The sequence below is a fragment of the Priapulus caudatus genome, unplaced genomic scaffold (genome assembly GCF_000485595.1).
Source record: "Priapulus caudatus unplaced genomic scaffold, Priapulus_caudatus-5.0.1 Scaffold1640, whole genome shotgun sequence".
NCBI lineage: Eukaryota > Metazoa > Priapulida > Priapulimorpha > Priapulimorphida > Priapulidae > Priapulus > Priapulus caudatus.
Window position 1 is genome coordinate 26195 of NW_014578701.1, and position 14986 is coordinate 41180.

Below are 14986 nucleotides of genomic sequence, written 5' to 3' on the forward strand. Positions count from 1 at the left end.
TGGATGGATGGATGGATGGAAGGATAAATAGATGAATAGACGGATGAATGGATGGATGTTAGGATATATGGATGGATGGATGGATGGATGGATGGAAGGATAAATGGATGAATAGACGGATGAATGGATGGATGTTAGGATATATGGATGGATGGATGGATGGATGGATGGATGGAAGGATAAATGGATGAATAGACGGATGAATGGATGGATGGATGGATGGAAGGAGCCTGGGAAAATTGTACCTGGCACTGCAAATGATAAGCAAGTTTATTGCGATAAACGTTTTTCACTGCAAACTACTCGTGAATATGTGTTATCCCATCTCCCTAACCCTAAACAACAAACACAAAAACACCAAAAAACAACAACTAATGCACAGCAAATTTTAGTTACACATCAATATTAATTGATCGACACACCCAGTTGCTGACAAAAACGTACCAAACATGCGTGGCTATGTACCAGTAGATGCTGTTGTTTCTACACACCATAACGCGCACAGCAAACCTTCACACGACCAACGAAAATCGTCGAATATTCTCCCGGACTGTTCACAAACTCAAAACAACTTCGACCCGTCAAAATTTAAACGCTGTTCTGCTCAGAACATCAACGCGCCCGAGTTGTATACGCTATTCCTCACACACTCCGACAGCCTGATTCTCTGCACACGGACTCGGTGAACATTCACAGCAACCGCACGTTTACTCTGACGCTACAACCGGACTCTGTGACGACGAGGAGGAGAGGAGGAAGATGAGGAGGAGGAGGAGGAGGGAGAGGAGCAAGGCCACTTCATGTTCTTGAGGACCTCCTCGACCTCCTCAGCGAACATTCACAGCAACAGGCCCGTGCATTACTCTAACGTGACTGCTGGAACTAAGACAAGGATGGGAAGAGGAGGAAGGTCACTTCATGTTCTTGAGGACCTCCTCAACCTCCTCCGTCGTGAACATGTGGAAGAGCTTCTCCGGCGTGACGGTGGCGAGCTCCACGTTCGTCGACGTCAGCTTCTCCTCCATCACCTGCTTCAGGATCTTAATCGCGTGATCGATGGCTTCGGGCAGGGTCAGCGACTACAACACAACAGCAAATGATGTGATTGACTATAGAAGTAATCAGGGAAAAAATAACCTATATTTTTCACGGGAGCTCTTTTTCAAAAGTCGGTGGGAAAAATAGCTCTCGTCAAAAATTTTACGGGAGCCATTTTGAGCTTCACGGGAGTGATTTCGGAGGCTTGAAGAGCGAATCGCTCATCGCTCCCGTGTATTTTTACGCTGCTATAGAAGTAATGAATATATACAAAGTAAAACAATATCAATATCATCAACTACAGTAGTAAAACAATAGCAACAACAGCTAATATGTTTGAGGAGTAGGCTTGAGAATCTTCATTGCGTGGTCGATGGCTTCGGGAAGCGTCAGCGACTACAACGCGATGGCAAACGATGTGATTGACTATAGAAGTAACGAATATATGGAAGTAAAACAACAACAGTGAAGTTGAACGTGACAGTAAAGCAATAGCAATGACTAACGAAGTAAAACAACAGTAATATCATCAACTACACTGCGTGGTAAAACACTAGCAACAACAGGAGTGTCAGCGACTGAAACATGATGGCAAACGATGGCAATGATGGCAATGATGGCAATGATAGCAACAATGGCAATGAAATGAATATATTGAAGTAAAACAATCTCAATATCATCAACTACAAGAGTAAAACAATAGCAACAATATTGAACATGACAGTAAAGCGATAGCATCGACTAAAGAAGAAAAACAACAGCACCGACATCATTGACTAACAAAGTAAAACAATAGCATCGACTAATGAAGTGAACAATAGCACTATCGACAACAACAACAAACACAATAACAACAACAACAACAACAACAACAACACTGCACACGACAGTAAAACAATAGAAATTGCATCATTAAATGCAGAAACAAATCAATAGCAATAACATCCTCGAACATGTACCACAATAGCAACATGTACCAGTACGGCAATAGCAATGGCAATAACATGCCAGACTGTCAACTATCCGGCAATTTGTTACAAACCAGTGTTCACCTTGTTATATAGTTCCTGGAGAGACTGCTGTGCCCCTTCTGATGCTGACCCGATAGCCTTCGCTTCGTACATAATGTAGGTTCCAGACGGATCCATGTGGAATCTACAAATAAGCAATCGCAGTCTCTTAACAATAACAGACAGCAAAATCCATCCTTTTAGAAGGAATTTCTAGATGATATTATTGATGTACACGTATCTGAATTAATGCTATTTTGTATCTTTGCAGATAACCGTGGCCATTGTTAAATAAACAAGTGAGAAATAGATTCTTACTTGGTTCTAGTTATCTAACGATTTGCGGCATTTAAACAAAATCACTGACGTGTTCAGGAGTGTACTTACAACTGCGGGCCTTTTTCTTTATCGATTCCCGCAAACAGGAGGGCCACTCCGAAAGGTCGGCTCTGTAAACAATGCGGACAAATGAGAAAGAACGGAATAAGCACAGGAGAGTATACATTTCTCTTTTTAATAATTTGTAAAATTAAAATATGAAAAGGGCAAGTTAAAATTACTCATATATAGATTCTGTTGTGTACAACTGAGAACACGTACCTTCATACGAAAACACGAAAACAGTACAGATCTAATGATTCCCTAGCTACATGGACTTGGCGCATAAAACATTGACATTTAACAGTATTTTTATATTAATATAAATCCAAATATATTGACCTGTTAATGACATTTCTAACAACTGGCCTAGCTATCTCTGTCAAGTTGAACAAAGTTGCCTGGCCTTCCCACTAGATGACAGTAGGTGACATGTCTCTTTAACAATCCCATGAAATCCAATGAACATACTCCAAGGCAGCGGATGAACGGGATAAACAGAGGAGAGGGGCTTACCATGGTGTGTGCCTCTGTGTCATCGTCGCCAAACTGTATCGCGAGGTTGGACACTGCCTGAGTGATACTCTCTACTTCCATGCTTTCGTTGTACGTGAACCAGTGGTTCTGCGCCTCCACACGAGCGTGGTCTATCATCGTTTTCGAATCGGCAATCAGTCCACTCATCACGCAACCTAGGGCAACATGTGTGTTACTATGCATGCATGATTATATATAACAGTGATATTGTGTAATAATAATTTAATGTATATATACTACAGCGGAAACCCGATTTTACACGCCCCAATTTAACGCAAATTCGGATAGAATGCGACGAGTCGTTGGACCCCCTTTTTTTGCTCTTACATAGCCACGTATATATATAACCCCGATTTAGTGCGACCCTGCTTTTTTCGCGATGACATTTTATGGATCCCAACCATCGCGTTATTAACGGGGCTACACTGTATATAGACTAGTGCAATGTATATGTTATTATGTATGTATCACAACAGAATGGCAGATGGTATATTCGTGTGTCCACACATCTTTGTCCGGGGTACACTTTACAGGAATTCCTGTTACAAAGGCTTTTTTAGTAAATGTAATGCATTTCTTTCTTAACCATAGAGACTGATGTTTTATTGTTTTGTGCCATATTTTAACCTGATTACTGTTGCCTAATCACTTATCGCCATGTTGGTTTGACTGTTCCTTACCTACATGCCTGTCTATTTCTGTAATTTTTTCAATACTAGAAGGCTCCATGAGTGGCGAGGTGATTCTCTTTTCTACAGCGAGAACAATACCATCTGCTGTTTGGATTCCTATGGCTGTCGATCCAAGCTGCAGAAAAAAATTACGATGTCTAGGTTTACACACATTAGGTTTAGGATTGGGGGGTAATGTCATTCATATGACAAAACTATATGACAATGACACATGCACAGGGATATTCAGTATGCTTAAGCCCATATCACATATCAAGGAATATAAGTTAACAACTTAAAGTGGAAGTTGAAAGCAGTTTAATGTGGAAGAGCTGATCGGAAATAAAATCCTGCGTAAAATGCAGTAACGACTAACGAGTAACGTACTTCAATTAACGCAGTGGCTGGAGGTACGGTAGCCGTCGGTCGTTCAAGCCCCTTTTTGGCGTTAGGGTTAGGGTTAGGGTTAGGATTAGGGTTAGGGATAGGTTTATGGTTATGGTTAGGGTTAGGGTTAGGGTTAGGGTTCTAGCTCATCTAAACTCTCAAATCGTGAATTTATTTCCCAAGGCATTATTTTTCGAAATCTGGCACCACCGCCGCCATCTTTGTCTCGTTAAGTATGAAAGCGAATGGACTCCCGTACCTGTAGCCTCGAGACATTAAGATACGGTTACCGTACCCGTAGCCACTGCATGCCTTCAATTAAACTGAATTTTAAGGAAAAACATACCTTAATAGCTTCAATGGCATATTCAATTTGGAACAGCCTGCCTTCTGGTGAGAACGTATTCACGCCGCGGTCGTACTCAGATCGTGTAAGAAACATCTTTGATGGTGTTGTCTATGTCTGGTAATAGAAAAGCTGAAGTCAACGGTGAGGTCGAGAACAATACTGTCAATAGTCAATACGTCGCGTGAACGTAGCTTTATACAATATTGACGAGCTTCGTGGTATACTTGCTATATCAGAATATACCATCAACAGAATACAAATCGCATCAACAATGTAAATTGAACCGAAATTACTGCAATAAATGTGAAAACATAAAAAGAGAATGACTTGCCGGTATACAAGTTTACAGACAAGCAGGTCCGCAGAAACGACAGGCGTGAGGAGAATAAAGACTGTTTACTGTTTACTGTCTCTGTCATGCGAGAATAATCATTACCACGGTTTTAAAACTCTAACAGAAAACTCATAAAACATAACGAAAGTATGTAATTAAAAGCAAATACTAAAATAACTAGTATTTGGTTCCGATTTTATGTTTATTTATATATTTTTCACCGAACCCAAAACTGTGCACAAACCCTGCTATAGTAGCTCAATTCTTATTGGTTGGATTGGGGATGGACATTACGTGGGTATCGTGCGTCCAATCAAGGGCTTCCTACTTTGGTATTTGCGTGGAAAGATGGATACTGGAAGCATATCTCGGGTAAATTTCTCGCTCTCGTTATTTGTGATAAATCTTATATTAGCAATGCATTTTCTAGTGCGTTTAAATCAGGAAAGCATTGAGCAATCACAGTTGCACTGTGTCTCGCTGTTAGTTCACGCTGCGATATGCTATCTGCAGTAGAGTAAAGAAAAACGCGTTATTGATTTTTGGTATAGATTTTCACCGCTAGGCGTTTATTAGGCCTACTTTGACGCCTACTACTACTACTAGTACTAGTATTAGGTGGGTAGTAGTACCAGTACTGCAAGTAGTATAAATAGTAATAGAGCAGAGCGGAAACCCTCTTGTAAAAGGTGCATTGTAGTTCATTAAAATTATTTGGTTACGTAATTATATATGATCGTAGGCAACGTATCTAGAAATTAGAATATACTATTGATACTGCACTGCTTGGGGACGTAACAACAACAACAACAACAACAACAACAACAGCCTGACCAGGGAAGTGTGCACAGGCACTTCGGCACTTGGGCCGTTTCAATAATAAAATGATGGTTAATAAAATAATACAACTTGTCAGTACTAGACCTACCAGTAGTAGTACCAGTAATACTAATAGTCTTAATGTTTGATTTGACCTAATAACTTCACTTCAATACCGTCCAATGCCCCGCTGCAACACATAGCGCGCACGCCATTGTGCAGAAATACACAGTAATATAGAGTGTGTTACAGGTTATTACTGTGCTACCTCTCTATATTACTGTGTATTTGCGCACAATGGCGTGCGCGCTATGTGTTGCAGCGGTGTATTGGACGGTATTGAAGTGAAGTTATTAGGTCAAATCAAACATTAAGACTATTAATTACTGGTACTAGTACTACTACTACTGGTAGGTCTAGTACTGACAAGTTGTATTATTTTATTAACCATAATTTTATCAATTGAAACGGCCCAATTAAGTGCCTGTGGAAGTGTGCTGTGGAGTGTGGTTCACTGGTTTATCATCACTCATAATATCATGATCGTGATGGGTGTGGTGGACAATCTAAGCTGCTTATTGTCTCCACACATTAATTTATGCATTCACGGGGCTCCTTCCTACTGTAGAACCTCCTATGCAAAAACCGACACCATCATAACTCTACTCATAAACATAACATATACATGATGTTAAAGGGACTACGTCACAAATTTTCTATGGTAAAATTTGTAAAAAAAAAAATTCCATTTTTTTACATTAAAAGTAAGAACTAACGGGACTAAACAAATCGTCAAATTCTTACCTGATAAGATTGTTTCTCAGCTAGTTAAAAATCCAAAAAACCTGGACGATTTGAATTAATGTTCTCAACATTAATTGCTTGCTATGGGCTATGTATGGGTCACGAGTGTATGGTTCACATCGAACAATATAGTAAAATAGGAAGTATAATGCAGCAATTTAACCATAAAATGTGAACAGAATTACTTATATTTTGTGAAAAAGTGGAAATAATATTTTTATTTTTACTATTTACGGTAACGTAATCACTTTAACTCCTAACCTCACTGTAATCTGACCAGGGGAAAAATTACTTTTTTTTTCATGAGAGCTCTTTCTGAAAAGTTTGTGAAAAAAATAGCTCTCGTCAAAAATTTTGCGGGAGCTATTTTGAGCCTCACGGGAGTGATTTTGGAGGTTTGAAGAGCGAATCGCTCATCGCTCCCGTGTATTTTTTACTCTGAATCCGACCCCCCCCCCCATCTATCCCAATCACCCCCCTGACCACATTACTGGAGGTCCTAATGTTAGATTTGACCCAGTTGCCCCACATATACATCTAAACACCTAATCTAATCCCAATGCTACCCCCCCCCCCCCTAATCCAAATCTAATGCCATGCCCACCATTAAAAACTGGAGGTCCTAACATAAGATTTAACCCAGTTTCCCACATATACATCTAAACACCTAATCTAACCCCGATGCTACCCCCCCCCCCATAATCCTAACCTAATACCATGCCCACCATTAAAAACTGGAGGTTCTAATGTTAGATTTGACCCAGTTGTCTCACATATAGACTGATCGCGAGTTCTATTCGAATATGCATATTCGGTATCGAGATTAGGCCAACGACGATGAACGGCTGGTGCGACCGTCGAATCTCACAATTCCTGAGTCATCCACGCATTACATTACCATAATTCATCGATGCGACATGAGCGATTCATTTTATCAGTCGATGGTGTCAGCTGCTGGAAGTGAGCAGCAGACATCTTCTTAGACCTACCATTATTGTTCTGTATGTTAGGGAATTAGTAAAAAGCTAGATACACACTTACTTGGCAAAAATCGGCATCACTTCGGATGTACCTAATAGCCAGGGTGATACCAGCAATTAGGAAAGGTGTGATTCTGCACATATAATATAGTATAGGTTGAATTTGCAATTATTTTAGGGCACCACAGCAAGTAGTATTGCCACCAGTGGTCAAACATTTCCTTCCAAGAAGTGTGATTAAGACCACTTACTTCTTATCAATACTATGTAAGGCAGGGAGGGATATATACGTAGCATGGAATTTATTGATGGGCATGGAGACAAATCAGCTAAGGCAGTTGCACCGGTTTATTGCTGTGGATACCGGTTTATTGCCGTGGATACCACTCTACTTGCTGTTAGTGCCGTGGTCATATTTGGGCCCTGATAGCGGATGATGACCATTAGATTTTGCACAGAGAATATAAGTGCTAAAGTAAATGCCCATGTCTTTATTCATTTTAGCAAGTTGTAATGAATTGTTTTTCTAAACCTAATTTAATTTATTGATAGCTATAATATTCATTAATATTAAATTAGGTGTTAATATATAATTGAAGTATGTTTAGTGCACTCGATTTGCTTCCCCAGAGCCACCTGGGTTAACCTGGGTAAGAAATCGAACGCATCTGGGTTAGGGAAGATAAACGAACGGTTTTTGGGTTAACCCGGGTTAATTATCATCATGGATGCAGTGACAAGCAAAAAAAAGAATAGCAACTTGCATCTTAATTATTAATGAAATCTAAGAATCGCAGCAAACACACAGTAGTAAGTGCGACATCATAATTAATTACTTGTGCTTGAAGATTTTTGCATTTTTTAAGATTTTAAATTTTTGTTGGGCAATGAAATTGTGTCGATACTTCCCAAGTGAAGCGGCATCGGCTTAGCGGTTACTTGCGGCCTCACCCCGGGTAACGACCCAAAAAATACCACGTGACTGCGCAGAATCGAACGAGGGTAATTTGGGCTGGCCCGAGTTAGACCCAGGTTAACTTGGCGGAAGCGAAATCCAACTGCGACATTAGTTGTTTTCACTTCATCGGCACTTGTTAACATAAACTATTAATTTTAAGGCGGTGACGGGAGTCAGCTGGCGCCCTCTGAAGGAGCCAAGAGGATTTATCAGGATTGTAGAATGGGTAAGAACATTTTTCATTTGTTCATCTTTTGCAAATGTAATGGCAAACATTGAATTGTCGAAATATAGAAATATCATGTGCATTGATAGAGGCTCATTTCTATCCTAATATGTCATTTTCTAAGTATGCATACTAGCGTATTATTTTGTTAACCACTTCACCTCAAGTGGTAACTTTTAAATCTGTAGTAGTTAGTAGTATAAAACTTGTAGTTAAGCTATTAAAAAAAAAATATTCGACAATATAGCAGTTGATTTTAGCTTCTTCTGTTGCGACGTAGATTCTAGCCATATTTGCGTTTGCGACGACTTGTGGATTCGACTCTTATACAAGCTTCGTCATCAGTTGTGGTGGAACAGTAGGGGACAAGGCAGTGAGAGTTCCATACAGTTACCCATTTAGGTATGCGCTAACTTTTCACTAGTTCTCTCAGGCTCTACCTTTCTTCTTCTGTCCTTCCCTCCCCGTTCCTCTCTCTTACTCAATATCTCCCTCTTATCCTTCTCGATTTATTTCTCTCATTTTTTCATTCTCTCCCCTTTCCCTCTCTCGTTTGTCCTCTTCTCTACCCTTCTACCTCTGTCTGTCTCTCTCTCTCTCTCTTGCTCTCTCCCTCTCTCCCTCTCTTCTCATGCTCTGCTCTCTCTCTCCCTGTCTCTCTCGCTCTCGTTCCTCTCCCCTCTCTCCCTGCCTCTTCTCTCCTCTCTCTCAATCATCTCTCTCTCTCTCTCCTCTTCTCTCTCTCTCTCGCCCTCTCTCTCCTTCGCTCTCCCTCCCCTCTCTCTCTCTCTCTCCCTCTCTTCTTCTCTCTCCCTCTCTCCCTCCTCTCTCTCTCTCTCTCTCTCTCTCTCTCCCTCTCTCTCTCTCTTTCATTTTCTTATGATGTGTTCGTGACGACAGGTTAACCAACACGTATATCGACCACAAGCAGTGCCCCAACTCTCTCTCTCTCTCTCTCTCTCTCTCTCTCTCTCTCTCTCTCTCTCTCTCTCTGTCTCTCTCTCTCTCTCTCTCTCTCTCTCAATCTACTCTCTCTCTCTCATCGTCCTCTCCTCCTCTTTCCTCTCTCTCTCTCTCTCTCTCTTCTCTCTCTCTCTCTCTCTCTCTCTCGCTCTCTCTCTCCCCCCCTCTTCCTCTCCCCCCCTCTCTCTCTCCTCTCTCATGTTCTCACTGTTTGACAGGTTAACCAACACGTGGATCGACCACAAGCAGTGCCCCAACTCGACGCTGGGCGAGCTGAAGAGCGACCAGTTCCACCTCGCCGAGAGCTACTCCGGACCGTCTCAGTTCTTCGTAGCCGTCGGCGTCATCTGCTTCCTCTATTGCATCGTCAGCCTCTTCGTCTACCTGTTCCTCGCGCCCACCTACAGGGAGAATGCAAACGTCGCCAACGGGGTGAGCTGTGATACTAAAGCCGAAAAAAGAAGATGTTTCTGCTAACCCGACCGAGTCCATTTTAAACCGCCGTGTCGAAACTTTTTATTGTTTTGGGAAGAAAAAAAAAATATTTTAATTTAAAAAATATTTTTCAAAAATTTTAAAAATCCCAACGTGATATCGATCGGTGAATGCATTGATTTGACTTTGAAGTCATTATATGGGCTGTTATAAGTATAAAACAAGTATTGTTAGAATACAAAAAAAAAATTTGATAAAAAAAAAGTTTTGCCTGCCTACCGTGTCCAATTTTTCTTAGCTCGTTAGTGGAAACAAACATCTTTTTTTCTTAGGCCTAATCGAACGCGGGTTGGGGAATTGTGTCGAGTTAAAGTTCAACGTTAAAGGGGTGAGCTGTGGCAGAACGTGCATTGGAAAGTCGTGCTGGGTTAAAGTCGAACGTTAGAGCTGGGTAGGCCCTGCACACGGTGTAGGACCACTCTATTGGTTTCCTGAGACGAAAATGGTCGACGCCATAATAGAACTGAGATTTTGAAAAATGTAATCTGTTTGCTGTTCTCTCTGTGACTACGACGAGCTTTCTTCTTGCTGTGCTGTTTCTGCTCCGTTCTTGCTGATTCTACTAACAGCTTCCTTCTCCGTGTTCTTTATACTAACAGCTTCCTTTTCCATGTTCTTTATACTAACAGCTTCCTTCTCCATGTTCTTTATACTAACAGCTTCCTTCTCCATGTTCTTTATACTAACAGCTTCCTTCTCCATGTTCTTTATACTAACAGCTCCCTCCTCCGTGTTCTTTTATACTAAACAGCTCCCTCCTCGTGTTCTTTATACTAACAGTTCCTCCTCCATGCTTCTTTTATATAACAGCTACCCTCCTCCGTGTTCTTTATACTAACAGCTACCTCCTCCGTGTTCTTTATACTAACAGCTTCCTTCTTGCTGTGTTTCGCTAGGATCTGATCATGACCGCAGTGCTGGCAGTGTTCTGGTTGATCTCGTCCGCGGCGTGGGCGAAGGGCCTCAGCGACCTCAAGTATGGTACGAGCCCGTCGGAGGTCATCAAGCTGTGCAAGGACTGCAAGACCTTCGTCTGCGCCGTGGGCTTCACGGGGAAACTACGCGAGCCTCAACGTCTCATCGTCCGAGTGTGTGGGCGGGGTCGGTTGGGCGGGTCTGGGTGGGTCTGGTTGGTGGGGAGCGATGCGGAGGGGTGGCGGCGTGTGTTATGGTGCATGCTGTGCGATAGTGTGGTGCGTGTGTCTGGTGTGGTGTGCCATGTGTCAGGGATTCTTCCAATTCGTTTTTAATTGTAGGCATGGGGTCGTGCTGCTTTTACGGTCCTAGTTGAAATCGAGGCGGCTATGCATTTACAGCCTAATATATGGCCTAATTTAGCAATCGGCAGGCTATGATATTAGAGCTGGCTAGTGCATTTATGGATGACGGGGCTCGACGATAGCCTGCGCGGGCCGCCATGGCCAATAAGTGGCTTCTTGAGAAAGCCTGTGTGTGCGTGTCGTGTCTTCTGTGGTGTTTGTGTGTCAGTGGTGTGCCGTGCGTGCCGTGTCAGCTGTGTGTTGTGCTGTTGTGCGTTGTACGTCGCGTGCGTGTCTTTGTTAGTGTGGCGTGCGGGCATGTTCAAAGTTTAACGATAACGAGCATGTCCTAGAATTGATTCCATTAGTGTGCTAAATGATTCAATTCACTGAGGGAAAGGGGTTTGTAGGTAATTGGCTTACTATGCCTGACAGATGTCCATCACCTCCTTGACATTTGTTGCCAGTCAGCAAAGCTCGACCAAGCGTAGACCCAAATTAATCCATATTGCGGCAGTTTCCTGGCTTAAAGCATGCGTATTTCGAGGCTCCCTATAGCAAATAATTATCTGGCCTAAAGTTGCTTGATCAGTGACACAGTGTGTGATGGGCTGAATTCAAACATATCTGAGGATAGCTGGGCTGGTTTCGCCAACAAGGAGCTAAAATATATACAAGGAAAGAGGAAGCCGCCGCCTATATCTGGCCCAAATCTTTGCCATATTTTGGTCATATTGAGCCTAGAACAGATTAGTTGTTCTATTGTCTCTGCGGTCTGGGTCTGCACAGCCGTTTCAGCTGATTATGGTCATAGATGGCGCCCTTTGAAGGCCGAAAAGCAACACAGCCAATCTGCTTTCCATCCTGTTGTTATATTTAGCTCCTTGCGTCAGTATAAGCTTACTGATCGTAACAATTCCCCGCCCAGTAATTTGGCGAGGTTGCGTAATACTAGGAATGCCAATCGCACTCTGCCCGTCATGGCCGCCAGAGATCAAAGAGCGATTCATGTTCGAGTCTTAATGGACCCGCTATCTAACCAATCATTCTGTGCTGTGTGCGCGCGCGGTGCGTGTCTGTGCGTGCGTGCGTGACGTGGCCGTGGCTGTGCGTGTGTGTGTGTGATTTCAAGTACTATCATGTATTAGCAGCATGTATTAGATGTGGGTGTGCCTTCCAGTCTAGTAGAATGCGACAGTCGTGTGTCCCATGTTGCAGATCATGTGGCTTTCTCAAACTGCTGAGCACACGTATTAATAAGTGACTGTGTCTGTAGGTATAGAGTGGCACATTCACAGCAGGTGCTTTTAGTCAGAGCCCGCACACCCCCCCCCCCCGAGTCCGAATCCGAGTCCAATTTTGATTAAAAAAATTGGGGGTCACAGAACGACAAGGCCGCTCACTTCTATGTATGTGTTTGTTTCAAAAATGGGGGTGTCTTCCCATTTGGGTAGGAGTTTTATGTTTTAAATTCTTGTAAACTGCGTGTTTACAATACGTACAGTTATTGTACTATGTAGTTGGCCTCGAGCCGCCTCGGACCCGAGTCGCTCTCGAGTCCGCAGTCTGAGTCATTGCACTCAGAGACCAAGGCCGAGGCTAAGACCAAAGAAACCGGCCTCGAGGCCGGTCTCGAGACCAACAACACGGATTCACAGTGATGTTCTCAATGCATGTGTGTTCTCAACGCAATGTGTGTTCTCAACGCATGTGTTCTCAACGCATGTGTTCTCAACGCGTGTGTTCTCAACGCGTGTGTTCTCAACGCATGTGTTCTCAACGCGTGTGTTCTCAACGCATGTGTTCTCTCTGTGTTCCAGATCTGCGGATTTCTCAACTGGATGGTGTGGATGGCAAACATCTGGTTCCTCTATAAGGAGTCGACCTGGTTCAAGGACCGCGGCGCGAAACCCGCCACACCGGGACAGTACACCCAGCAGGACTTCCCAGGACAGCAGCAGGGGGTGCCTCCCATGGGAGGTGTCGGGAGTCCCACCGGCGGGATGGGTGCCCCCCCGGGAGACATGTGAGAAGGAGATGCTACCGGAGAGGAGGAAGAAGAGCGAGGGAAGGGAGAGGAGGGGGAGAAGGCGGGGATGAAGGGGTGTGGCACCGTTTAGAACATCTAAGAAGGAGATGCCAGCAGAGAGAGAGAAGGGGGAAGAGGGAGAGGAGGCGGGGAAGAAGGCTGTGGCGCCGTTTCCATCGGGGACTTGAAAAAAAGGTGGTGCTACCCTCTCCCCTTTCCCCCTCTCCCTTTCCCCCCTCTCCCCTTCCCCCCCTCTCCCCCGTCGTCCACGTCTTCTCCCCTCCTCCGCGCCGGGTTGTCCCGCGGCGTTTCCGGGACGTGAGACAACATGGCCGCGCGATCAGTCCTCGTGTACGCCACCTGTAGGCCGGCAGGCGAACCACGCCTCCAAGTTTTATCTCGTAGGCACCGCGGCATGATTGTTTTGCGCGATTCTAGCCGTGGCATCGAGGAGAGCTGGGGATGTTGGGACTTGTGGGCGTGTCTTCTGAGATTATGTAGTCTAACATCCAAATGCTCGTGGCAAACGTCGCGCGTGCACGAGCGAAGCGAATCGCAATAAAGGGAGGTGAGCCTGTGTTATAGCACCGCTACTGTACAGAGACTCCCCGACTTACGAACAGGTTCGGTTTCGAGCGGTCGTTCGCAAGTCGAACATGCGTACATACGTATACAGTATTGTACAGTAGGACACATTGGGCACTCAATTTGTGGATCATGTGCACACAGGTGATCGATGCCCCTAGACTAACACGCTATTGTTTACATCTCGGCGCTTCCCGCGCTACAGTGCCGCCACCACGTGGCGGATCTGCGAACTAAACCTTGCGCCTAATTTTTTTTCGACTTCAGGGCAAATTGTTCGTATCACCGAAAGTTCGTAAGTCGGGGAGCATCTGTACTTGCGCCCCTTACCACCAGCACCACCCCTGATTGTTATGCACGTAGACAGTATTAGGCGATGTTAGTACATAGGTATGAGTTTCATCAAATTATCCTGATAGATTTGACGCAATCGCAGAGTACGCGTGTTACTCCCAAAAATCAAAATAGAGAGTGATTTATGTTAGGTGCCATTCTGCCATGATTTCGCAGTTCTTGTGGTTAGGCCGTGCGCACATGGTTGTTAGGATCGTTTTGTTCGTATTGGAGCGTACGATTTCGATCGATCCGTTACGTTCCGAGTTGTTGTTGGCGTGATCACAATAGTAGATTCAGGAATACATGCACGTGACGACGTAGGAAATGTCACCGATTTCTCTACTAGACGTTGAAAACTCGATGTTGTCTTTGTGTTGCTATGGTAACGGTCGTGGTAGTGTAACGGTAGACAGATTTGTGTCACTGTGATCATGTGGTCACTTTTTGTTTCGCGTATGCATTTACGTGCACATGCTTGAAGCTAGCGTGTAAATGCACGAGGTTGTAAATCGAATGTCTTTACACGTCTCTCAATCCAGCATGTAATTGTATAGAGTCTACCGGTAAAGCGTGATCAAAATGCATTTCGTTGGTTAGCAGTACCCAGTTCATCAGTGTCTAGGATGAATTTCCCCTAGCTTCTGTCAATTCGTTTCGTTGGATAGTGGTACCCAGTACATCAGTATCTAGGATGAATTTCCCTAGCTTCTGTCAATTCGTTTCGTTGGATAGTGGTACCCAGTTCATCAGTGTCTAGGATGAATTCCCCTAGCTTCTGTCAATTCGTTTCGTTGGATAGTGGTACCCAGTACATCAGTGTCTAGGATG

The 14986-nt window shown here is 43.7% G+C and overlaps 2 protein-coding genes across 2 annotated transcripts; one reads left to right on the plus strand and one right to left on the minus strand.

The window, feature by feature from the left end:
* Nucleotides 1-372: 372 nt before the first annotated feature.
* On the minus strand, nt 373-4880 carry LOC106817228 (proteasome subunit alpha type-5-like). The gene is made up of 7 exons (XM_014821891.1): nt 4702-4880; nt 4368-4484; nt 3644-3770; nt 2943-3118; nt 2436-2497; nt 2091-2193; nt 373-1079 (listed from the first exon to the last, which is right to left on the minus strand). Exons 2-7 carry the CDS (start codon nt 4461-4463, stop codon nt 912-914), a joined length of 732 nt encoding a protein of 243 aa, XP_014677377.1. The 5' UTR covers nt 4464-4484; nt 4702-4880; the 3' UTR covers nt 373-911.
* Nucleotides 4881-5015: 135 nt separating this feature from the next.
* LOC106817229 (synaptophysin-like) lies at nt 5016-14672 on the plus strand. Its single transcript, XM_014821892.1, has 6 exons — nt 5016-5076; nt 8426-8491; nt 8772-8893; nt 9673-9886; nt 10846-11031; nt 13029-14672. The coding sequence occupies exons 1-6, from the start codon at nt 5053-5055 to the stop codon at nt 13236-13238; spliced, it is 822 nt and encodes a 273-aa protein (XP_014677378.1). The 5' UTR covers nt 5016-5052; the 3' UTR covers nt 13239-14672.
* Nucleotides 14673-14986: the final 314 nt, after the last annotated feature.